Source organism: Danio rerio, chromosome 23 (genome assembly GCF_049306965.1).
Source record: "Danio rerio strain Tuebingen ecotype United States chromosome 23, GRCz12tu, whole genome shotgun sequence".
Lineage (NCBI taxonomy): Eukaryota > Metazoa > Chordata > Actinopteri > Cypriniformes > Danionidae > Danio > Danio rerio.
The window spans coordinates 14849803-14875682 of NC_133198.1; the positions used below are offsets into that span (position 1 = coordinate 14849803).

Consider the following 25880-nt stretch of genomic DNA (forward strand, 5'->3'; position numbering starts at 1 on the left):
AACTTTAGAATATAATATTTAGAACAAAACCTCATCATTACTAAAATTTAATCAAATGTGATAATAAAGATGTTTAAATTGGTTCAATTAGTTAGAGACAAGTGACGTCAACCTCAACAATGGGCAGCAAGGGGCATGAGAGTACCGCGGTATGTCACGAGAGTTTTGCGATACGTATTCTGGTTGGTGTATCACGATTTTCCGGTTCAGTTTAAATATCGTTACACCCTTAATATATATATACACACAAGGCACACAAGACCATAAGACGTTAATATTATGTTAAATTTAGGTCATGACGTCAGGTGACCAAAATTTATCGTCCAGTCAGCGTCTAAGGACAATGTTATTTTGATGGCCAATAACGACATCAAAATACATTGCTATTTGGTTGATTTTAGTTTGAGTTGGAAAGTAACCAAAATACAACGTCTGATACATGTCATACTGTAATAGTAACGTCCACAAAATGTCAAAATGTAACATGATTAGAAGTGGATATCTGGTTGATCTTAGGTTGATTTTAGATTGGGTTTTGGCGTAAAACCGCTTTTCATTTCCAAAGAAAATCCAACTCCCCTCGACGTTGGATTATGTTAGGGTACAACGTCAATAAGACGTCATGTTGACATCCTGTGCCTGCAGGGTTATCCTATCCTACAGTCTATTATGTTTGGAAATTAAAAGATTGCCTAAATATGTCAGAAAGTTTGCTCTTTGTTGCATTCTTTTCACATTGTTGCCATGTTTTAGTTTTTCAGTCTTAAAAGTGTGAATGCTAAGCAAACCTGTAGAAGTAGCAAAACTAAAGCTGTCTAGCCTGTAAGGATGTAAAATTCTATACTGTCTCTGAAATCATATTCAAGAAGCTGCAGGACTTTGAAATAACTTTTGTTGGGTCGGCTTGTTCTGTTGGCAAGACTTGTGACATTTATTTGATGGATTCAGAAAGGATTTAAACAAATGTAAATCAATTTCAAGCTACTGATCAAATATTCTCCAGATGTAATCCTTTCTGTCCCATCCTGCTATACTTTGGGAAGCTGGCACTGACTTTTTGACCCATGGTTTCTCTTTTGGCAGGTCGAGCGCTGCTGCGGTTGAATGGAGAGAAACTAGCAAGGATGGGGATCATCCAGGAGACACTGAGACAGGAGGTTCTGCAGCAGGTCCTACAGCTGCAGGTCAGAGAGGAGGTTCGCAACCTACAGCTGCTCAGCAGAGGTGAGACAACAACTATAATAGTCATTCTTTTCATTTATAAATGGTGCCTTTCTATCATATCTACCAGACATCTTCTTTTATGTACTCCATACTTGTTGAAAACATTGTGCAGTGCTGAGTGTGCTCCACATGGGTAAGTGGGCATACTCTCTCCTCTCTTTCAAAAAAAAAAAAAAAAAAATTAATTTCACTAAATAATATACATAAATACATCTGGGCGTCACTGTGGATAGCACGATCGCCTTACAGTAAAAAGGTCACTGGTTCAGGTCCTGGCTGGGTCAGTTGGCATTTCTATGTGGAGTGTGCATGTTCTCCCCGTGTTCACGTTGGTTTCCTCCGGATGCTCTGGTTTGGGGGAAACCAGAGCACCTGAAGGAAACCCACGCGAACAGTCCAAAGACAGGCACTCTAGGTCAATTGAATAAGCTGAAATGGCCATAGTGGATGTGTGTGAATGAGTGTGTATGGGTGTTCCCAGTGTTGGGTTGCAGCTGGAAGGCCATCCGCTGTATAAAACATATGCTGGATAAGTTGGCGGTTCATTCCACTGTGGCAAACCCTGATTAATAAAGAGAATAAGCCGAAAAAGAAAATTAATGAATAATGATAATAATAATAATAATGATAATAATGATGATGATGATGGTGATGATGATGTTGATTATAATAATAATAATAATAATGATGATGATGACAATCATGATGTTGATTTAATAATAATAATAATAATAATAATAATAATAATAATTAAATAGCATATTTCCATATTTTATTCCTCAGGTTAGGTTGAATCTTGTGGGATAAAAGTCTTTTTGGAATACATCTTTTAAAGTTTCAAAGGACATCCCAGAATCTCAGGTGTTGCCTGAGCAGAGAGATGCGTCCTCAGAACACCCGTCTCAGCAAGTGTCAAACCCCAGCGCAGCCCACATTAACAAGCCGAGGGAATTAGAGACCACTTAAACGCTGTGTCAGGGAATTCTACTACAGCTTAGGGGCAAATTTAATTTAACAGTTCACCAAGTCCTGGCTTCCGTGCTATGATAAGAGAATCTAATTGAGCCACCCAGTGGAGAAAAAAAACGCTCACCTAAGGTTCAAGCGAAGGACTCGGGTGAGGGCTCCAACAGGTGAAGGGTGTTGGAGAGAAGAGGACGGTCAAATGAAAGTGCCGTCAGTGCTGATTAGTTTGTTTCTGATAGTGGACGTCACCTGTCAGAGCGAGTTACGTCTGCTTTCTGGGCTGTTTGGCTGGAGGACGCAGCTTTATCTGGGGTTATTCTTAGATGCGTCTCTCAGCCGGCAGGGTTTTTCAGTGGACATCTACTCAGAGGCCATCCATAGCTGCCTGTCATATTTGATTCAGATGGTGTGAATGAGAATATAAAATATTAATTGGGTGAAAAATGAGACAGCCAGTCTGACAATAGAACGTCATCTTGATCTGCATTCTTGTTAATGTTGATGTAAGGCTCTTGTATTAATGCTTCATTGAACTTTGAAACTAATGTTTTTCTCGTTTATTTCAGTACAGCTGCTTTGAAACTGTCTATATTGTATGTAGTGATATACAAATAAACAAGCAAAATGTTCAGTTTAGTAAAGTTCAATACAGCATTAATACCATAGCCTTACAGTACATCAACATTATTGTATGATGATTTGACAGTACAATATATTCAGTACAAATTTCAATACAGTGTTTTTCATCCCAAGCTCATTATGGTTACGTACCCCTATATACATTTCTGCAGAGAGCGAAATATGCCCCAGGAGCAAGGTTTTTTTTTTTCTTTTTTTTTTTTGTGCAGTTTTTGTTTTCTGCTACTGTGTACACTTTTTCAGACCTCAAATTTCTCTCGCAAGTGCTATTCGCGCCTTCTGTTCTCAAATAAATCCACCAGAGGCCACTGTCAACTGACTGACCCACCCTCCCCCTTTCCTAAACCCTACTAATAGTGTTTTAAAAAGCACCAATTGACCCACTCATGCCCTTTCCTTAGCCCAATTGTAGTGTTTTAAAAAGCATCATGGTCGTTGTCCATACTGTTTTTCAAAATACACTTGCGTTATCAAGGCAACAACTGACAGATTTGTATTACATTCTAAAGAGTTCCTTTATCAACACCACCATGGAAAATGAAACAGCACAGAATGAAACTGTTAGGTACTGTACAGTACGCTAAAATCTTTATGCGAGCCGAGTAGTATGTCCGAATTCATAGAATTCGAAAATCAGTATGCGAGAAGTACCCAAATGACTTACTACTTAGGCGTAGTACCTTACACATAGTACCTACTTAGTAGTAGGCGGTTTCGGACGCAGCCCCAGTCTTTGGGTCAGATGTCTTCAAGATCACTTTAAATCTATTGACTTTATGATGAATAGCCACAAAGCCAAGAACAAGAGAAGAATCTGCCGTGTCCTGTTGTTCTTTACAAAGCCATCTAAAAGTGGTTTTGCTTTCTCCATATATTTAAAATAACATAAGTGCTTTTCACATCTGATCCCTTCAGAAACTGACAAACGCGAGTGTGAGGCTCAAAAAGGAGTAAATGATTCAGCAAACTAAAAGATGAACAAACTGCCATGTTTAAATATTTTCATCCCCTTTTAGACTAAGAGGTTACATGTGCTGGTGAAGACACAGATGAGAGGCTTGCACTTACTGGGCTATATGTTGTGTGTTGTTTTTGTACCCAAATAAGGACAAAATGTATGCTGTGTGGAGTTTTTTTTTTTTTTTTTTTAACTGTAATTGGTGACATCATAGATTGTAAGCGTCTGTGTGTTCATATATGTTGCATTTATTTGTTTGTTTATTTATTTATTTATTTATTTGTTTATTTATTTATTTATTTATATAATTGCAGATGTTACAGTAGGCTATGACCCGCAGTTATAATCAAATCATGTTCATAAAAGATTAGTAATGAACAATTATTCACAAGCAGTTATGTTTATAAAGCATCTGTTTTGTGAGAAGTGATTCTCATATGATATGTGAACAACCCCTACAGCTTAACTTTGACATTTTCTAGAGTGAGAATAACGTCGACTGAAACTTTGTGTTGTACACCACGCTCACCAAAAGGGTACTATTGGTACCTTTAGGCAGTCGAGAAACAAGCCTGATAAAGGTGACCCGTACCAAATCATACTATACCAAACCGTACCACTCAGTGGAAATGGGCCATTATAGCCCCTTTCACACAGTGATACCGGTAAATATCTGGAAATTTTCCGGAACGACTTTACCGGTATATTCAAAAAAGCGCTGTTCACACAGGCGAAGACGTTCACACATCCATTCCAAAATACCGGTAAATTCTGACATCATTCACTACAAATGAGCTTTAAACGGCTGCACTTGTATTTGTAAATATTTGACTAAATTGCAAACTCTGTGGATGATCAATATTGTGAACAACTTTCGCTGGATCACTTTCGCATGTCAAGATGTTCATAATATGTGCGTGTGCAGGCGCTCACAGGCTGTTTCACAGGCACACGCAAAGCTTAAAGGTAAACAAACAATGGCTTATCATAAGCATCTCTTTGATGATTATTTACACAGTTGGCATTAAGAAGAACATATAAACGTGATCTGACTAACTTCTAGCAGCCAAATGTGTCTGGAAAAATATTCAAAGGCTTTTATTCCCATAAACTGCGCGGACGTAAATGCGTCTGACTGTTGTGATTGGCTAAAGCAAACGTCTTATGTCAGCACGTTCTAGACGTGCACGCGCTTATTACGGCAATCTTCCTTCTGCATTCACACAGCGCAGCATTCCGGCAAATTGCCGGTAATGTTACAACTTCTCTTTCCGGAAAATAGCCAGAACAAATTTACCGGTATTTTCAAAAAGGACCTGTTCACACATACAACACAGGTCTGTATGTGTGAAAGGGGCTTATAACTTCCAATTCAGTTGCCTATGAGAGAAATGACTATAAGAATAATAAAGGGCTATAAATAATTAAACGATTGCTTTACAGACAAGTGTGTTCATGACTATACATATAAAGCAGAATAACACAAAAAGAAAATATCAGTTTGCAATGTCAAGCAGCAGAACGAGCTGTCCAGTTAGGTGTTTGTATCTTTAATAAACTATGAAATTTCTTGTTCATTGAAAGTAAGAATGATTAATAAATTAGTTCGAAATAGTTCCTTAAAAGTGATGTCATGTCCTCAGTTTCATGCTCAGACACGATTTGCACTCACGCTAAAAGCGTACTGCACCAAAGCCCAACTGAATCATGCTCTGGCACACCTATTCTAACCAGGTCAGGGTCGGCCAACTGAACCATGCCTGGGCCCAATTTGGAGCACTCACACTTGTGAGTGACCACTCTGTGCCTGGGCCCAGTTCTGATAACCTAGCGTGAGTACACCCTAAGATCCAATAGGATTGTAGTCAAAACTTTGACAAGTGACTCAGCCAGGGGTCATGTTTGGTATTAGGAAAGATTTCTTTAATTTTACAATTTTGTCACAACTGCAAGCCAAACCCACATTCCCCTATGCAGCCAATAAAAAAATAAAAAAACATAAATGAAAGTGATGTAGTTGGCAAATCAGGCAGCAGGACAGCTTTTTGACTTTACTGACTATAGGGCTACAGGTTTATTCATTTATGGTGTAGTTGGGTTCGAAAATGAATGCTGTCAGATTAGGGCCTAATGTGATCAGCCCTGTTTCAGGTAGAACTTTTCTTTTGAAATATTTTATGCACTCACAGTTCAGTTCAGAAATAATTGGTTTGTGAACAGATGTTAGGCTTTCTTGATACTGTTTGCAAAAGGGGACCAAAAAATAGTGTGGTACGGTTCGCTTTTAGGTACCCTTCGACAGTGGAAATAACCATAAAAGCGTACCGAACCATACCGTACCGCACCGTATCAGACCACTCAGTGGAAATGGACCATAAGTGGGCTGCGAGTGAACAAAGACTGAATATAAAGCAGGAGCGGTTGGGTGTGAAATAAAACCTGGCGGGAGTGTGCTGAGTGGGACCATAAAAACAGTCCTACGCATACCTCATAGCCACTTCTTTTGACATTTTCAGTTTTTCAACGTTAGTCCTGTTCTGAATTTGTTGATATGCTGACACATAGGCATGTGTAGCTCTGCTTTCTCTTGAAAAGTGCACAATTTCATTTGAATTTAAAAGCGACAATTCCCAAAATGACACAATTTTAATCGAAACCTAAAAGGGTGAAGTATTTGTGCAGTATTGTGAGTTGAAACTAAACATACTCTGGAGACATCAGATACTTATTTTACATGTTATAAAAAGGGGTATAATAGGTCCCCTTTAAATAATGGGATTCAACTGCAGGGCAGCTCTGCTGACCACAACTAAGCACCATTTTCCCAAATCGCCTCATCTCTTTTTATGTCTTAAACAGAAACAGAACAGTGCACCGACAAATAAAGTATCATTCATTAAAGCACAAAGTAGCCTATATATCAATGTACTGTGGTATGATCTATATCAGTAAGGGTAATAGCTTTCTGTCCCCTGTCAAACAATTTGACATTGTCTATTAACGTTCGGCTTGAATCTCATCAGAGTACTTCTGGATTGGACTTGTGCTCTTTTACCGCTCTCTATTAAAGCTCATAACATTCACATGAGTGATTCGGGGGAGTAAATTGACCTTTCAGTCCAATTGCTATCTGGTATTTATCCTGTGAAATGTTGCCTCTGTACTCTTCTAAATTGCTTTGTTCTTTTGGTTTCAAGTCAGGCTAAGTAATTCTGCCCTCTTCATCCCTAGCTGAATCCTCCTGCCTTCTTCTTCACCGAAGCAATTTAGCTGAGAGCAAAGCAGAGTCTCCCAATACTATAATTGCTGTTTATATTGAAACACCCAACCTTATTACCTCTTCTCCAAATTACCACCCAACTGTAATAGTCTTTAAACATCTCATACCAACAAAACTGAAAAATCCACTGCTTTATTGTTGCAAACAATTCCCCAATTTCTTTTTTCCGTTAATAAAACCGGGCAGTGGCATGGCAATCCTTTTTTGCATTCTTTTTAGTACTATACTTTAAAAAGAAAAATCCTTAAATTAGCGGTTTTCCATATGTTGTGATTCATGTTTTTATTTCTATGTTTCCCCCCATTTTTTTATGAATTTAATTATGGGACCTTGATCTTCATTCCAACAACTTTTAACCTTGAAAAGTTCGGAAAAGTGACTTTTGTTAACATTTTAATAGTTTCAAGTGATATATTGTCTGAGTCGGTCTGAACATTTAATTAAATGTTATTTCTTGTATATTATATTGTTACAAACTATTAAAAGTCATTTTGTTAAACTACAGAGTTTATTTTTTAACATCAAAAGTCAACCAAGCAGAGATCAAGGTCCCATTTGCAATGCACAACCATAAATTACTGAAAAACACTTATGAAAAACTAAATATGCAAACTGTTATTTAACAGATGCAATTGCCGTGCATCTGAAGTTTTCTTAAAATATTAGCATTTTTCTCAGGCTCCTCTTGATTCAGTAATTTCAAATTTGTAGCAAAGAATTGTTATCGCTTTTAACATAAAATAACTGAACGTAAACATAAGAGGCTGAGAAAAATGCTCATTGTAGAAGACAAATACAGATGGTTCTTAGAGTTTTTTGCATCTGAACTGTTTCTGAATATTTTTTTACAGAGCAGCTTCCATTTAGAAGGTTTCCATTCACCTTTTTTAATGCACATTTTTGAAATATTGCATAAAAACATGGACACTACCTAATAAAAGTCTTGTCATCTATCTAAGTTTTAGGAACAACAAATAGTAACTTTACCTCTAGTTGATAATTTGGTATCAGAAGTGACTTATATGAAAGGCAAAGGCCCCTAGATTACGATTATTTTACCTAAATAAAATGTGATCATGCCTTGATTACTAATTATTCAAATAGGACAGTAAGGTCTGACTTTGCTCAGACAGAAGTTTTGTCACTTAACACAAAAAAGTACAGTATAGAACATAAAGCCATGGTGCAGAGGAAAAAGAATGAAAATTGGGTAACACTTTACAATAAGGTTCATTAGTTAATGCATTTACTAACATGAACTAATTATGAACAACACATGTACAGCATTTAATAATCATAATTGAACATTTACTAATGCATTATTAACATTCAAGTCCATGCTTGTTAACATTATTTAATGCACCATGAGTTAACATGAACTAACAATGAACTACTGTATTTTCATTAACTAACGTTAACTAACATAAACAAATACAGTAGTAAATGTATTGTTCATTGTTTGTTCATCTTAGTAAATGCATTAATTAACATTAACTAATAAACCTTATTGTAAAGAGTTACCAAAAATTGTGTATGTTTATGAGTTTGGACGACTGTACAAGATGTATACATCCATACATCTCTGCAATGACTCAAATCACTTATTAATAAAGTCATCTGGAATGGCAAAAAAAAAGCGTTCTTGCAGGACTCTCAGAGTTCATCAAGATTCTTTAGATTAATCTTCAATGCCTCCTCCTTTATTTTACCCCATGCTCATTAATGTTTATGTTTGGGGACTGGGTTGGCCAATCCTGGAACACCTTGATTTTCTTTGCTTTCAGTAACTTTAATGTGGAAAGAAGGTATGAGAAGGAGTGCTATCCGGCTGAAGACTTTGCCCTCTCTTTGTAATGAGCAGCTCAAATGTCTTGCTACCTCAGGCAAAAGGATGGCATTAATAGACAAATCAGCAGATCAACCACATTGTAAAACATTTGAAATGTTGTTTTGGTCATTTAAAAAAAAATCACTGAACCAAAGTCTGTCATCAAAGTGAATCAGTGTTTAGTCAAGTTAGTCAGCAAGTGAAGATTTTGTTCTCATTGGCTCATTGGATAGAAACTATGCTTTTTGCAAATGTTTTATGCAATATTCCTGTTTTGTGCATACCTAATTCCCATCTATGGATGGAAACATAGTTAAAATCAGCTTTAAGATGTCAGTCGCTTCCTCGTGAGTATTTAAACAATAATCTTGCATAGATGTCTTTTCCTAAAAAGGGTTCATACAAATGAATGCATGGTGTTTTCATGAATTTTTAACATGCTTTGTAATGCACTTCACTCGTGCTCCATTTAGGAGAATTGTTAAACCCAAAAGGCTTTAATATTTTATTTTATACCAGGAAATGAAGATGTCGGAAAAGTCATCAAAGTACTTTAAAGACGTCAAATTGAATATTATTAACTGTTAAACAAGATGGATTTTGTGATATTTTGATAAGTGATAAGTCTTGTTCAAAGCAATTAAATGTTGATGTACTGTAGAAAACACTTCACGTCTCGGCTTCATTAAAACAAGAGCGACTCATACAGACTCCCTCAGACATCCGCTGGCGTTATCCGTTTGTCTCCTCCATATGCCTGTTTGCATCAGGAGAGCATCCTAAGGCTCTACCAAACATCTGCTAAAACTAAAGCTTCTCAATCTACGTTTTTCTCAATTTTTTAATCTTACAAAACATTCAAAATCTCTGCCATTATTTGTCACTTTTGCTTTTGAATTTTGGACTGCTTCTTACTGATACGAATGTGTTCAAATGTGAACCTTACAAAACCAGACAATTTTGATGACATCACCTAAAATCTAAATAAATAACTTTTCCATTTCAAGTATTAAGAACTTTGTCAAAATTAGTGCTTGTTCTGGGGTCTGATTTCTAAAATTTACGTATGACCCTTCCTACGTTTTAATGTTCTCTCTGCAGGTCTGTAGCCAAGAGGGTTCGGGTGGTTCGAAAGACTCCCCCTTCGCCGACAAAAGTCCAAAGTTTGCCCCACACATAAGCTCATTTGTCCTACTTTGACTGCTGACCCATTATAAGATGTAAAAATAATAAATTGAAAAAGGCTTTAAGACCAAGCGGAATCCTTTGTTGGCTGTCGTGATTTCAGCTAATCAGTTTTGGCCAATGCAAACTAATATAAGGGATGCTATCTTTTACAACTGACCTACAGTATTGTTGTTAAATAGAGAAAACATTTTACGAGTAACTTTTATTCTACATCTTGGACCTTATTCTTGAAACAAAAAATGAGCAATAAAAATGTGTGAAGCAGCAAAAGCGGCCAATGTATATTTTATTTTCAATACTAATTTGGCTATTGTTGTTATTCATGGATTTTCAAACGTACTCTTTAACAAGAGAGATTAGAGAAATTATGAATATTTACAATAGCATTATTATCATTATTATTATTATTATTATTATTATTAGTAGTAGTAGTAGTAGTAGTAGTAGTAGTAGTAGTAGTAGTATTATGTAGTCTATAAATAATAATAGACTACAGTTCATTCATTCATTTTCTTTTTGGCTTATTTCCTGTATTAATCAGGGGTCGCCACAGCGTAAAGAATTGCCATATTATCCTCCCTTTTTTATCACACAGCAGATGCCCTTTCAGTCTCAACCCATCACTGGGAAAGACCCATACGCTCTCATTTACACACATACACTACTGACAATTTAGCTTACCCAATTCACCTATACCGCATGTGTTTGAATGTGTGGGGGAAACCAGAACACCCAGAGGAAACCCATACAAACACGGGGGGAACATAAAAACTCCACAAGAAATACCAACTGACCCAGCTGAGGCTTGAACCAGCAACCTTCTTGCTGTGAGGTGAGAGCGCTATCCACTGCGCCACTGTTTTTAATTAAAAATATTAACAGATACCTGTTTTTTAATAATATGATCAAGGATGTAACGTGAAGTGACATGCCAACAAGGAAGCACGGATCCAAATGCAAGGTTTATTATGTAGAGAATGGTAAGGCAAGCAAAGGTAAACACGGGAGCAAACAGATGTATACGGGCAATCCAGAATTGTGGTCAATAAACAGGTTGATGTTCAAAAGGCAGGCAGCATATAACGTAAACAAACAAACAAGGCTGTAACAAGACTCAGCCATATGTGTGTGTTTGAGAAGTGTATAAATAGTCTGTAATTAGTCCTGAACAGCTTTAGCTGTGTCTGTTTGCAATCATGGGGATCTAGGCCAGATGTGTTAATGGTGCATGACTAGATATGTAGTTCTTTTGCTGGCAGATTCTCCAGCAATCAGCAATATATATATATATATATATATATATATATATATATATATATATATATATATATATATATATATATATATATATATATATATATATATATTTTTTTTTTTTTTTTAATCTTTAGGAAATATTTTGGTATGTCAAAAGATATGGTTATGACGACCTACTAACAAGTTAATCTAGCTAAAAAATTGTGCTTAAAATGTCAATAAAATGCAGTATTTAAATCTCACAAATAAACAGAAAATGAGGCTAATAACTGCAAAACCACCCATGTGTTCATGTGGGTTTACCCTACTGTCCAAAGACATGCACTATAGATGAATAAATAAACTACATTGGCTGTAGTGTATGAGTGTACATGTGAGAGTGCATGGGTGTTTCCCAGTGCTGAATTGCAGCTGAAAGGGCATACGCTTATTCATACATATATATGCTGTATAAGTTGGTGCTTCATTCCGCTGTGGCGACACCTGATGAATGAAGTGTTTAAGCCTCCTCTTTGTGTGTTTTTATGTTCCTTTATAGGGTGTTTGTTGGTGTTTTTATACAAAACACAATCTTATCACTCTTCAGTTCACTGACTAAATTTAGCACAATACTGTACTCACAGTTTGGAGTCCTGGAAAAAGATTTGTAGATGGCAATGAATTTAATCATAATTTGTGTTTGTGTATAAAATGTTAGTACTTTGTTTTGTACACTTACATTAAAGAGCTCCTATTATGCGTTATGAAAGGTCATATTTTGGTTTTGCGGGTCTCCAACAGCAGGTCAAGGTGCATGCAAGGTCAATAAACACTTTCTTTGTCTTATAATATGCGTTTATTTTTACCTAATCATCCCAGTGACTCCAATATGATTTGTTTGGCGATTCATTTGTTCCCAAACCCCTCCTTAGCGCGAAGCTAATCTGCACTGATTGGTCCAATGACAGAGAGAAATGCCTACCACCGATATATATATATATATATATATATATATATATATATATATATATATATATATATATATATATATATATATATATATATATTTGAAGTAGCAGCTATAGAGTATGTGAGAGCCCAATGTAGGAACGCAATAAAGCAATGCATTTAAACACTTAAAATAAAAAAACTGAACTACACAGTTTCAATTTAATATGATCTTCCATGTGAAGCTGCTTTGAAACAATCTAATTGTATAAGTGCTATAAAAATAAATGTGAATTGAATTGAATTAAACACCAGTGTAATACTCTACTCTTAACCATAACCTCAAGTAATAACAATGACACACATTCAGTATTAATTTAAGTGGCAAAAGTTAAACTATTTTAAAAATTGACTGTGCCGCATATGTATGACAGCTGATGGTGGCCATAGCAATGACAAACGGCAGAGGATGACCAGTTTAGAAATTTAAGGAAGAAGCAATCGTCATGTTTTCAACATTTTTTTTGACACAATATGTGAATAGCCCATACAGATTTAACCTGAGAGATACATTACAAGCACTGATCTATAAAAGATTAGTTATTACACACCACCCAGGGTGATTACAACTTACAGTATAACACGGAATTAAACACTTATTTTGCAAACTACACAAAACGAGGTAACAGTTTTAATCACAGTTACATGTTATGATCCGAGGAAGAAGAGACTAGTCTATATGAATTAACAGTAACTGACCAAGTCCCATACTTAACAGTCTCTGCTGCTCTTTCCTCTAACAGCAAACGGCCAGCAAATCATGCGTTGCAGTGTAGGTTATTATATCAAAAATCATAAAAATGACAGGAATAAACACAGCACAAAGTTGCCTATACTATGGTGTTGTTGTGAAAATAAACTTTAACCCTTTGTTCACAGCAGCTAAATCTCTATCTGTCAGTGATCTTAATCTTCGGGTCATGATCAGTCATGTGATCCCCGCTCTCCTCTAGTGTCTGAAGGGATAGCCTGTTCACATTTTACCAGATCTGGAACTATATATTTGGTGATGTACCATATCATCATCGACGTGCTCAAACAAAAGATCGAACCTAATTTGATTCATTTATTTGACTTCGAGTCAACTATTTTGTTAAAGAATCAATGGTTTTAAACATGGTGCTCTTTTAGAATTACAGTAAACCTCAGCTGGATGTTTCCATTAACTTAGTGCTGTGTTACACACTGCAAGGATGGACATTTTCAAAAACCCATAACAAGGGCTTTTTAAACATATCCCATAAAATAATATGTATTTTTAAAGGGCACATAGTTTACACCATTTTTACCCCCTTTTTTCATAATATTAATATTATGGTTCTTTTGATTGTGCCAGTTTAGGTTCACAATTCAGATTTTTTTTATTATAATGTGTTAAAAAGTGTTATTTTGGGGATGTGTTCACAGCTCACTGTTTTAGGGGTGTGTTGCTTCACATTAAAATTAGTTTAAGCTTATCGCCGTGACACGGCACATCAGACACGCACATTCACATGTTATTTAAAATTAAAACTATTCAGATGGCGCTCTGTGGTGCGGCTGAAATATGAAGTGTCCCGAATCGTCGCTGGCTGCCGCAGACAGCCGCCGACTTGAAGCGCAGGTGAATGTACCCTGATAGAAACCTATGTTTAGAATTCTTAAATACATGGTGTGACGCTGCACACAGCAGAGCGGCGCTTCTGGTGTGCAAACTGCAGGCAAGTTCATTATTTTATTTCCAATGGAGAGACACTCATGTGAGGCAACGTGCTTGCACTATCCAGCTGCACCTAGTTAAGATCACAGGGAGCTTCTGTGACCACGAGAAATACAAACAGCTGAAGTTTAAGGTAGACGCAATGAAAAGTAGACTAGCTTGCAAACCTACCTACAAACAAACTAAGTTACTAAAAAGAATTTTAATTGGAGTGGTCATGTGATGAATGTTGATCTTGTGTTGAGCCCAATGAACCTTACATCTAAAAAACAGAGCAAGGGTGTTCCTTTAGTGACATTGCTTTGATGCTGAAAATGGCAGACATGAAACAACATACTGAGGATATGGTGATGCGCAATATCAATCAATATTGGTGGGCGGGGGGACCGCACTTCTTCTTCAAGTTGTGGTCGATCTAAAAACCACTCCAATTGGTCCAATGTTTTTATGTTGTTAAACAAAAAAAATGTACTGGGTGTGTTTATATTACCCCAATATGTTATAAGGTCTGTACACTATACTTACACACATGTCTGTCCAAACGGCTTGAAGTAGATTTTTCACCATATGTGCCCCTTATGCAAATTAATAGACTTTTGCTGCCACATAAATGATGAAAAGCGTTTAAAATAAATGCATTTTTGACTATAGTATACTCTAAAATGCTGGGTTGTAAAATAGGGACAAACCAAAAGTTTAGTAAAAAAAAATTTTTCAATTAAATTGAGGCGACACAGTGGCGCAGTAGGTAGTGCTGTCGCCTCACAGCAAGAAGGTTGCTGGACCGCTGGTTTGAACATCGGCTCAGTTGGCATTCTGTGTGGAGTTTGCATGTTCTCCCTGTGTGTGCGTGGGTTTCCTCCGGCTGCTCCGGTTTCCCCCACAGTCCAAAGACATGCGGTACAGGTGAATTGGGTAGGCTAAATTGTCCGTACTGTGTAAGTGTGTGTATGGATGTTTCCCAGAGATGGGTTGCGGCTGGAAGGGCATCCACTGCGTAAAAACGTGCTGGATAAGTTGGTGGTTCCTTCCGATGTGGCGACCCCGGATTAATAAAGAGGCTAAGCTGACAAGAAAATTCATGAAAATTAATGAGTTAAATTGAAATGATGCGTTTTAACCCAGTAATTGGGTTTGTCCATATTTGACCCGGCATTGTGTGATAAAACAGCATTTTATTAAGAGTGTACATCTGTAAATGACTCAAAGCATTTTACACCCATTTACACTTGTACAGTATTTACTGTCATCCACCTGTGGTCAATTAACAAAGTACATCTTACAATACAAGTCATGAGCTGAGTAGTCATCATGTTTGTGATTGGCCAGAGTGGTCATTGACGCACTCACTTTACCCAGCATTTACATGGACACCAAAGCATATTAAAGCCAAATCTATCCATTTTCTGAAAGATCAGCTGATTGACGATGCTTTCAAACACTCCACCAAACGCTTTAAGAGAAATTTAAAATACCTTGTGTCAGTGGTGTCATCACCACACAAGCAGCCAATAGTGTTCAACTCTTTCTGATGACTCCGCCCAGAACATTTCATTTCATGTGTGAAGACAAAATCAAGTCACATAGTCTAAACGGCACATTGATCTGCTGATGTTTAAAGTCATGTATTGTGAACTAGGCTTTTAACACACTCTCCAATCATTCTGACTTTCATTTTTTTTGTCACTGTAGCAGAAACCACACCACCTGTTCCCTTTCTCAAACGTGTTTACTCTGATTGTCCATTGTTCAGGAACTTGAATTGTTTGCTCCATCATTCTCTTATCTTTTTTTAACATTCATTTTTATATGTACTTTCCAGCCAGATTGAACAAGACTGTCATTGATTGCACAGACTGGGGAATAAAACACATCTCTAAATTGCAATCAGCACTTTTTACAATCCTTACAATCTGATTGCATAAAAAAATCATGCAGTGTTTTCAGTAGACAGCCGACTGCAATAGTCATAATGTATTCGTATTTGATCTCATTTTGCCTACCTTTTTTGGTTTCTGCCCTTGATAAAAAGATCCCTCCTGCATTTTTCTCAGATAACACTCTCTGCTGGTGACAGATGAAAAATATAGCACGCCATGATGTTTTAGAGAGTTATGTTAATTGCTACAGCAAGACAAGCTCCACTCAAACTCTCAAACAACATCTGGGCGTCTGTCTGTACAGCACTTATGTATGAATAATGGTTTGCTGCACCTCTGAATGTTAACAGTTTCTTGTTTCAAAAGCATTTTACTAAGCACTCACTAGGCATTACATTTTGAACAATATTTGTGCACAATCCGAACCAGACTTTGGCTATTTGCTAAAACCCAATGAGCCGTTTAATGCCAACACGGCTGTTTTCTATTGTGAAATCGGAACTGACTGACTGTTGTAAGAAAGCAGTATTAGAAATAGTTAATAAGACACTCAGACTCAATGAAAAATTACATTATGCACATTTCACTATATTGTACATTCATTGTCAACTGAGTGTTACACTTTAATCTGTTTTTGAGATCGCAAATAAAATCTGACAACAGTCGTACAGTATCACATGCTTCTTTCTACATTTTTTCTTAACTCTAAGAAATGTATTTGAATAGTAAATACAATTGACTGAAGTTTTCAGCTAAAACAATCACAGGCTGATTTTAACTAAACCACCAATGACAGAGGCTTCTTGTTAATTTATTTTTAGTTTGGAAGACTGGATCTTGAGTGTTTTCTTGTAGTATTTACCTATTATAATACCTAATTTTCACTGAGTGGTTTGATACGGTACGGTACAGTATGATTCAGTATGTCACCCTGATCAAGCCAGCACTACCACTGCCAATACACACTACCTGACAAAAGCCTTATTGCCTATCCAACTTTTAGGAACAACAAATAATAACTCAAGTTCTAGTTTAACATTTTGTATCAGAAGTGGCTTATATGAAAGGCATAGACTTCTAGATTATGCTTATTTTACCAAAATAAAATATGGACACTCTTTGATTTTTTTATTATTATTTTTATTATTATTATGTAATTAGGATAGTAAGCAATGCAATGGGCAGCATAAATGTCTTGATACCTCAGGCTGTTGATGTTGCCATCCACTCTGCAGATCTCTCGCACGCCTCTATACTGAATGTAACCCCAAACCATGATTTTTTCTTCACCAAACTTTTCTTATTTCTGTGAGATTTTTGGGTCCATGTGGGTTCCAATGAGTCTTCTGCTGTATATGTGATGATTGAGATGCAGTTCAACGGATGATTCATTGAAAAAAATCTAACTTCTGACACTTTTCCAAATGATCAACTAGAAGTTGTTATTTGTTGCTCTTACAACTTAGATCTATGACAAGATTGTCAGGTAGTGCAGAACCCTTACTTGTTATGTGTGGTGCTTCCTGCATTGTCATTCAATCTTGTTGCATGTGCAAGTGATGCTTTTCTATAAACCAATAAAGTTAGCTATAAATACAGCCTTCGATTGGCATAAAAAAAATTTAAAAAAAAACTGAACAGACTTATTGATGGCACCAATGCCGGCAGACACCATTTCAGCACACAGATAGTGTGAAAAAAAATTAAATCTAGCTAGTCCTCATCTAGGTGTTTTGTGTTTTAGCTTGTTTCCATAACACCCGATTCACATGGGGCCTGAGCCTCAACACTTAAAGGAGATTTGAGGTTAGGACTGACGGGATTGTCATAGCAGTATCAGCCAATGAAACAAGTTTGCAATCGGCTACTGTCTAAGCTGGGGAATTTGCATGTAGCAATATAATTGGCTGATGCTTCCATTATCGCTTGAAAAGTTGAGAAATTCTCAACTTCTGCACCAAGCAATACCGATGAAGCAGCGCCGATGAACCCACAATTCAGTTCAGCAATGCTTAACATCACTCATTTAAAGTGAATAGAAAGCGTTAACGCTGACGCCCTGTGTGAATGACAACTTAAATAGATATTTCTGCCAAAAATGAAGATACTGCCCATTTATTTGTTTTAAAGGTGCAGTTTGTAAGTTTGATACCCAGTGTTTGAACTAGGTATGGCTCCCCTGGTTTAAAACACTAGCAGATTGCCAGATTAAAGACATCTACAGCCTGAGTATTGAGCCCACCACACACCAGCTGATAGGTGGAGAGCAGACAGAGTGATGAAGCCAATTATGAAATGGAGATTGTTAGGAGGCCATGATGAACAGAGGCCAGTGGACAAATTTGTTGCCCATTTATTGCCAAAGCAGCAGAAGATAGTTCAACTCAGATCTTGAAAATAAAATAAACTGTTTGAAATTGAACTTTACAACTGTGACTCAGTGCAAACCAGCTTGTGCTTGTGCAAAAAAAGCTTGTGCTTTATTATAGGAAATGCAATATATTGGGTTGCACGGTGGCTCAGTGATTAGTACTGTCTCCTCACAGCAATAAGGTAACTGGTTTGAGTCCCGGCTGGGTCAGTGTGTATGGGTGTTTCCCAGTACTGGGTTGTGGGTGGAAGGGCATCCGCTGCGGAAAACATATTCCAGAAAAGTTGGCGACCTCTGGCGACAATGTTGGCGACCTCTGAAATAGAAACTAAGCTGAAGGAAAATGAATGAACAACATATTGTCATTAGATTTTTGCAACGCTACATGCAACCAACATATTGCCCATAGTAAATGCGCACCTTGATCTCACCTGAAAGGTATAGGTAAACAAACTTATTTATTTATTTATTTTTTATTTTAAAAAAAATAAATTGGTGTACAACATTGTTCACGGAGCTTCATATGATTACAGTTGAACCACTAAACAACAAGTCACACGGAGTGTTTTGACAAGTGTTTCTGGACCTTGAACATCTCGGCACCATGGCTGTCTAAGGAGGGTCAGAGAGCTCTTGAATATCATCTAAAATATTTCAATTTGGGTGCCAAAGATGAACAAAGGTCTCAGCAGATTGAAATGAAACGAGGCTGAGTAATTCATAATAGAATAAAAATTTTTGGGTGAACAAACTCTTGAATAAAATGATCAACAAAGGAAGGACAAAGGAAGATTTTCATTCACATAAAATGTAGACATGATACATTTAAGTGTTTTAAAGCCCCAAATGTCCCCCATTAGACAAGCATTAAATGGAAGAACATGAAAACACAGAGGGATCTTACAGATGAAAAGGCACATCTATGTATAGCAAGTAAATACATAACAAGAATGGTTCTGTGATGCACATCCCTTCTCTACATGTATTTCCTGCAATCATGTGAATAATTTATGCTCTTATTCATTCTCATGTCTCTTTTCTCTCTTTGCAGCTTCCTTCGGCAACATTTCTTAGCTCATCTGTCCTTTGGCAGCTCTCTCGACTTCCCGGCAGATACAGGAAGCCTTATTCCCAACTGTAACAGACATTTCGAAAGAGAGAGAGACTCTGCCTGCCTGTGGATCAATGGAGGAGACTGTTAACTCGACACAGGTTTAACTGACAGGACTGCCTTTTTATGAAGAAATTGATAGGATTTCAGAAACTCAAAAGGACAAAGGCTACTCTACAACTGTAATATAGTGATAAGATTCAAGTTTCACCTCATCTCTTTAAAACCTACAGCAGCAACCAGAGCCCTGTCAGACAGCACTTGGATCAAGACCTCTAAATGGATCCAAACGTGAAGTTGAACCGTGATCTCAGTTGATGTTATGGTGCGATTTGTCTCAGTAGCCTTGATTCCCCTCTGAGGTTTAAAGTGTTTGGATATCTGACAGCCTTGCTCTTTTAACCCAGCAACACTCACTCAACATGGACGTAGATGCAATGCTGAACAAATCCTGTTTCTACAAGTGTGGGAATAGACAATCCCTCCTCCTACCTCTCACGATAGATTGTATCATTCCATTTACAGTAGACTTGAGGCATGTCATTTGATTATCTGAAACTTCCACGCTACAGGCTAAAGGGACTTCCTCACTGATAAAAACAACTGCATCATTTCGAAGGACTTTCTTTTAAAATGGACTTTGAACATTGAATGTTAATACTATCAGATGTGCACACCTATAAAATGACCATTGTTTTGCTTTTCTTCTCAGGACGTTCATTTACATTCTATGCTGTAACCTTCATTTAAGTGTCATTTTCAAATCTTGCATACAATGTAGTTGTTCAGGTTTTCTCCTAATACAGAAAGAATATATCAGAGTATTAATATATGTTTACTCTAAGAATTAAGGCCCATTCTCACCAAAGACAATAACCATAATGATAAAGATATTGTTCCATTTTGCTAAATTTAAAAATACAGCTATAAGGATAATTCAAAAATTAAGAGTAGGGTTGGAAAAACTGATGACTGATGAAAAATATTGAAAACCAATTTAATGAATCAGTTGGTTTTGACATTGTATATATTATAGTTATCAGTCTTGGTGTGAACGGGCCTTTAAAGTATGTGTCTAGATTAATGTCTTTTGTAGCAGTCCCAGTTGTCCTTATTTACAAAGCAATAATGTAAAGTGGTGCCACATGCCTGCATGGCTAGACCTGTTAGAGACTGTTTTCAGCTACGTAAACAATCATAAACTTTAGGTCTGAAATATACTTCACACAAGCGAAGGGTTCTGCATTCCAACTGAATTTGGTGTTGCATTCCAAGATGACTTAATGTGTTAACCACTGCAAGTAAATGTCACCCTGCCTATTCTAATCACCCTGCTCTAAATGATATTCAAACTTTTTCCAAGATTTTTTTTATAAAGTTTCCTTCATGGGAGCTAGGGAGGCTTTACTATAGAGTCTAACCATACTACTACAAATCTTACGTCAAGGTGGGAGGTGAAGAGGGTTTAAAGCTGTTACCCATTTCACTCATTCATATTCATAGCACCACACATTGCATTCATAGCACCAACAAATCCCCTCTGGTCTTGGGATGCATCAAGTGGGATTCAAACCACTGTTTCTGTCAAAGACATCAGGCACCCAACAAAATATCTTAAAATTGCAGCCTCTAGTATCAGGCACTATCCCCTGTTGCTGGCCTCATTTACACAGACAGACCTAAAACTCATTTCTACCCAGGTCATGGCACTAGTGTAACCCCTCTGGTTCTACACGTTTTGGACCAAATCTGTGATTTTGGCAGGAAAGGCAGACAAACTAATAAGGGAGCCAAGAACTGCAACCTGTAGCATCAGTCATATTTGTCCCTCTTGAGGCTAGGTTTACCCCCACAGCTTTGGGACATGACACCAATTTGACACTTCCCATTTAACCATTCGAACCAATGTCTTCAACATAAGAAGTGGGCACACTATCAAGGACACAAAAGGCTGAGATTCTAGCTACCACTTAAGGCCTGTAGAGTGAAATGTAAAGCTCTTACCAATTTTTGAAACCTCACTCCCATATGGGTCATAGAACCGACAAAAATACTATGGCCTTGAAATGAAGCCAAAACACTGTTTTGGCAAGGATGGCAAGCACCCAACAAAAACATTTAAAACTGAAGAATCTAGCATCAGGCACTAGTCGTTGTTGTTGGCTTCATTTACACAGAAAAGCCTAAAGGTCAGCTCCAAGCATAGGCTCAAACTTGTGGTTTTTGGCAGGGAATGTAGATCCATTAATACAAACTGCAGGTTCTAATGTCAGTCATATTTATACCTCTTGAGGCTACATTATCTACACACCCATTCTATTTTACCCACCCCGCTCTAGGTATGATTCAGATCATTGTCTCTGACATGAGAAGTGGGTACACTAACAACACACCCTCTAACCTTCTTTGAGGTTTGCCCTTACAACTAATACTATGGCTTCCACTACACATTTTGATTCGGGTCACGGCACCAGTGAGAACCCTTCCATTTTACTTGCCTTACTTGAAGTGGAATTCAAACCAGTGTCTATGACATGAGAAGTGGGAACACTACTAAGGACACAAAAGGTTGCATCTTCTAGCATTAGTTGCCCCTGAATTTCTTGAGTGGGAGGAATTAGGTTTACCCATTTAACTAATACTAGCTAGCTTCCACTACACTCACTGCAATCTGGGTCATGGCACCAATGTGAACACTCCCATTATACTAACCTCACTCCAAGTGGGATTCAAACCAGTGTCTATGACATGAGATGTGGGTACGCAACCAAGGGCACAAAAGACTGCAGCTTCTAGTTTTAGTTGCTCATGCATCTCTTGAGTGGGAGGAATGAGGTTTACCCAGACAACTAATACTAGGTAGCTTCTACTACACTTACTGCAATCTAAGTCATTGCACCAATGTGAACCTTCAAACCAGTGTCTATGACATGAGAAGAGGATACACTACCAAAGAGACAAAAGGCTGCAGCTTCTAGCATTAGTTGCTCCTGCATCTTTTGAGTGGGATGAATGGGGTTTCCCAGACAACTAATACTAGGTAGCTTCTACTACACTCACTGCAATCTGGGTCATGGCACCAATGTGAACCTTTCCATTCTATTCAGCCCACTTCAAGTGGGATTCTGGGATTCAAACCAGTGTCTACGACATGAAAAGAGGGTACGTTACCAAGGACACCAAAGGCTGAAGCTTCCAGCATTAGTTACTCATGCATCTCTTGAGTGGGAGGAATGAGGTTTCCCAGACAACTCATACTAGGTAACTTCCACCACGCTTACTGTAATCCGGGTCATGGCACCAATGTGAACCTTTCCATTCTACTCACCTCACTCTAAGCACTAACAAGAACACAAAAGGCTGCCACTTCTAACATTAGTTGCTCCTGTGTCTCCTGAGTAGGTGGAATGAGGTTTACCGATACAACTAATAGTTAGCTTTCACTACACTCACAGCAATCCGGGTCATGGCACCAATTTGAACCTTTCCATTATACTCATCTCACTCCAAGTTGGATTCAAACCAGTGTCTATGGCATGAGAAGAGGGCATACTAACAAGAAAACAAAATGCTGCAGCTTCTAGCACAAGTTGCACTTCACCTCAAGGCCACAACTCTTTTTAACACCAACATAACCCTTTCTATTTTGCTTGCCCTACACCAAATTTCAACTGGTGTTTCTGACATGGGAGGTGGAGACACTTACAAAGATGCAAAAGGCTTCAGCTTCTAGCATCCATCTCTACTGTGCCCTTTGAGGCCAGAGCTGTGAGTTTTTCCCGACACAGCATTTACTAGCTGGCCTCTATTACACTCAGCCCCACAAACATCACAACCATTTAGGTCACTTCACCAACATAACCAATTCAGTTTTACTTGCCCTGCTCAAAGAAAGCTGAAGACCATGGCCTCTAGTGTTAGTTGGTTCAGTCAGTCTCTAGTGATAGTTTTCCACTTGAGGCCAAGGCAGAAATGATTACCCACACAGCATTTACTATTTAGCCTTTGTTAAAGGTTTCTCTTTGAGGTCAACCACTGTAATGGCGGTAGAGTGGATTAAAGATGTTTGTTCATTCAGTGTTTTAATCCTGTTGGTGTTTGTTGGGTACGAACATGACTGTTATGTTTTCCAACATAATAAATCCAAAATCCAACTTTAAAGTAACACTCCACTTTTGTTTATTAACTTTGAAATAGGCTACTTTTACAATTTTCATAGCATTGAACAGTGGTATCAGATTAGACCAATGGTATTCTCTCATTCTGGTGTAATGATCAAAAATCTTTGCTGCTGTACTCTGGCTGCATTAGGCACAATGATATTCCCCAGCTAGGTAATTAAGATACAGTGATGTGAAATATTATTGTTCTAGCTGCAGCCATGGTATGGCAGCAAATTTCCTAAATTTTCACACCAGAATGAGAGTTTAGGTTCTAGGCATATTGACCTAGAACACAGGTGTCAGTTCCTGGAGGACTGGAGCTCTGCACAGATAAGTTCCAAACTTAATTAAACAAATCTTATCAACTTTTCCTCCCATAGACTTCCATTTATATGCACGCAAATGCTTTAGACCAAAAACGTGGGGTCATGCGTTAAGTTTCGCAGGTTGCTGCGGTGCAAAGTTCAAGCTTGGTGAACTCTGACCTGCCGAATCGCATTACTTTTTTTTTTTTTTTTTTTTTTTAGAATATGCAAAATACAAGAAAACATCAACAGATAACAAATACAAAGCAACAAAACAAAAATATCAACAATATAGTCAGGTACTGGTATGTGCGTGAGTGTGTGCGTGTGAGTGTGTGTATGCATGTAAAGGTAACTTGGTGGACAGGTCAGAGTACATACATTAGGAACAATAACAGTCAATAAATGAAGCAAGTGTCACAGATATAATCACATTACTTGACTGCGTGAGACCAGTCGAGGATTGAAACACGACCTCTCTGGACAAAAATTTAAAACATGGAGCAATCGCTCACTTTTTAAAATGTCTAATAAGCATGTTAAATCCCGCCTCTTTTGGCAGCACCGCACAACAGAATATCGCATGCTCAAACTCTAATGTGACCGCAGCTTAAGTGTGTTGAAGCAGGGTTGGAACTAACTGTGCAGGGCTGCGGCCCTCTAAGGTCTGAGTTTAACACCCCTGACCTAGAAAATAGTTATATTTAATTTTCCCTTGGTCTAAGTACTAATTAGGAGACAGAGAGAGAGAGAGAGAGAGAGAGAGAGAGAGAGAGAGAGAGAGAGAGAGAGATGCTAATGGTCTAACCTGATTACAAGATTTATGCTAAACTAAGCTAAAATGCTCACCCCAGACCTGGAGATCAGCTGAATAAATTAAAAACTAGTAAAACTTCAGTGTTTAACTCTAGGGTAAACTTGTAAAATAAGACTATTACAAAACAGTGGAGTGTTCCTTTAAACATTTGATACAGTGCTGGCTATATGAGCTAGCCTTTTGAGAAATTAGGTTTGTTATCGCAAGAAGGCAATAAGGCATGCTATGTATTTACTATAGAAAGACCATTTATTTTCTCTAGTATGATAAAGGACCTTTGGCGGAGAGAATGTAATTATTTCCATTTTGTGATTTTGTCATAAGTTTTGCTAAATTCTAAATAGTCCGACACTAAAAAGCACTGTGATACAATGGCATGGTTTTTAGCAAGCTTGAATGTTTGTGTTTAGAGAATAGGGTGGGAGTTACTGTAAAACCCCATTTTAAAAAGAATATAGAGTCTTAGATTGGTTGTCGGATACTCATGGCACCAGTCATTGTTCATGGCTTCTGCACAGTGTACTCAAATAAATGAAAATCTGGCTCTCGTAAGCACACTAATCCAGTCCATCCAGGTTAAAAGTGTTTATATGGGACTGACAGGCTGGAATTACATTTGAAATTCATGTGACAGAAGAAAGATGTCTTTCCAGAGGGTTTTTGCTGACTCTTTCAATCTGGCACACTATTTTTTTTTCTCCAGACTTGTGAAGGGTTTCATTTAAATCTTGTTATGCAGAAAAAAAAAAAAAAAAGGGAAATGAACATTGGTTATGTAATGTCCTGCTACTAATATGATTATACAAGACGTAGTGTGGCATACACAGCTGTACGAGTGTGTTTTGGAATAAAGTTTTAAAAATAAATATTTGAAGTTTGTTATTTACTATTATTTAAAAAAAAACTGTTATGGTTCAACATGTATCAGTGAAGAAACATTTTGGAGCATATGTCTGATGCATAGAAAGTTAAAATGCACACCTATAAATCCATTACTTCTTTACAAATTAAACAACTGTTCTTAAAACAAGTGCAGTATAGAGTAGAGAAACTGACGTCACCTTGTAGACCAATTGGCTGCTAGCATAAAACTGGTTCCCTCAATAAAATCACCATAGAATTTTCCCATAGACTTTTAAAAAAATTGCTAACAATAAGCTCTGTGTTCAAGCACAGTTCATTACACTTACATGTTTTGTCCAGATAA

The 25880-nt window shown here is 37.5% G+C and overlaps 1 protein-coding gene across 2 annotated transcripts in view; it reads left to right on the forward strand.

Moving 5' to 3' along the window:
- samd10b (sterile alpha motif domain containing 10b) overlaps positions 1 to 25539 on the forward strand; it is a 214939-nt gene extending 189400 nt beyond the window's left edge. For both annotated transcript variants that reach the window (XM_001922974.7, XM_073939560.1), the window contains 2 exons: positions 1084 to 1224; positions 19329 to 25539. In XM_001922974.7, coding sequence (XP_001923009.4) covers positions 1084 to 1224; positions 19329 to 19351 — 164 coding nt within the window. In that variant the 3' untranslated portion in view covers positions 19352 to 25539. The remainder of the gene's footprint in view (positions 1 to 1083; positions 1225 to 19328) is intronic.
- The last annotated feature ends 341 nt before the right edge of the window (positions 25540 to 25880 follow it).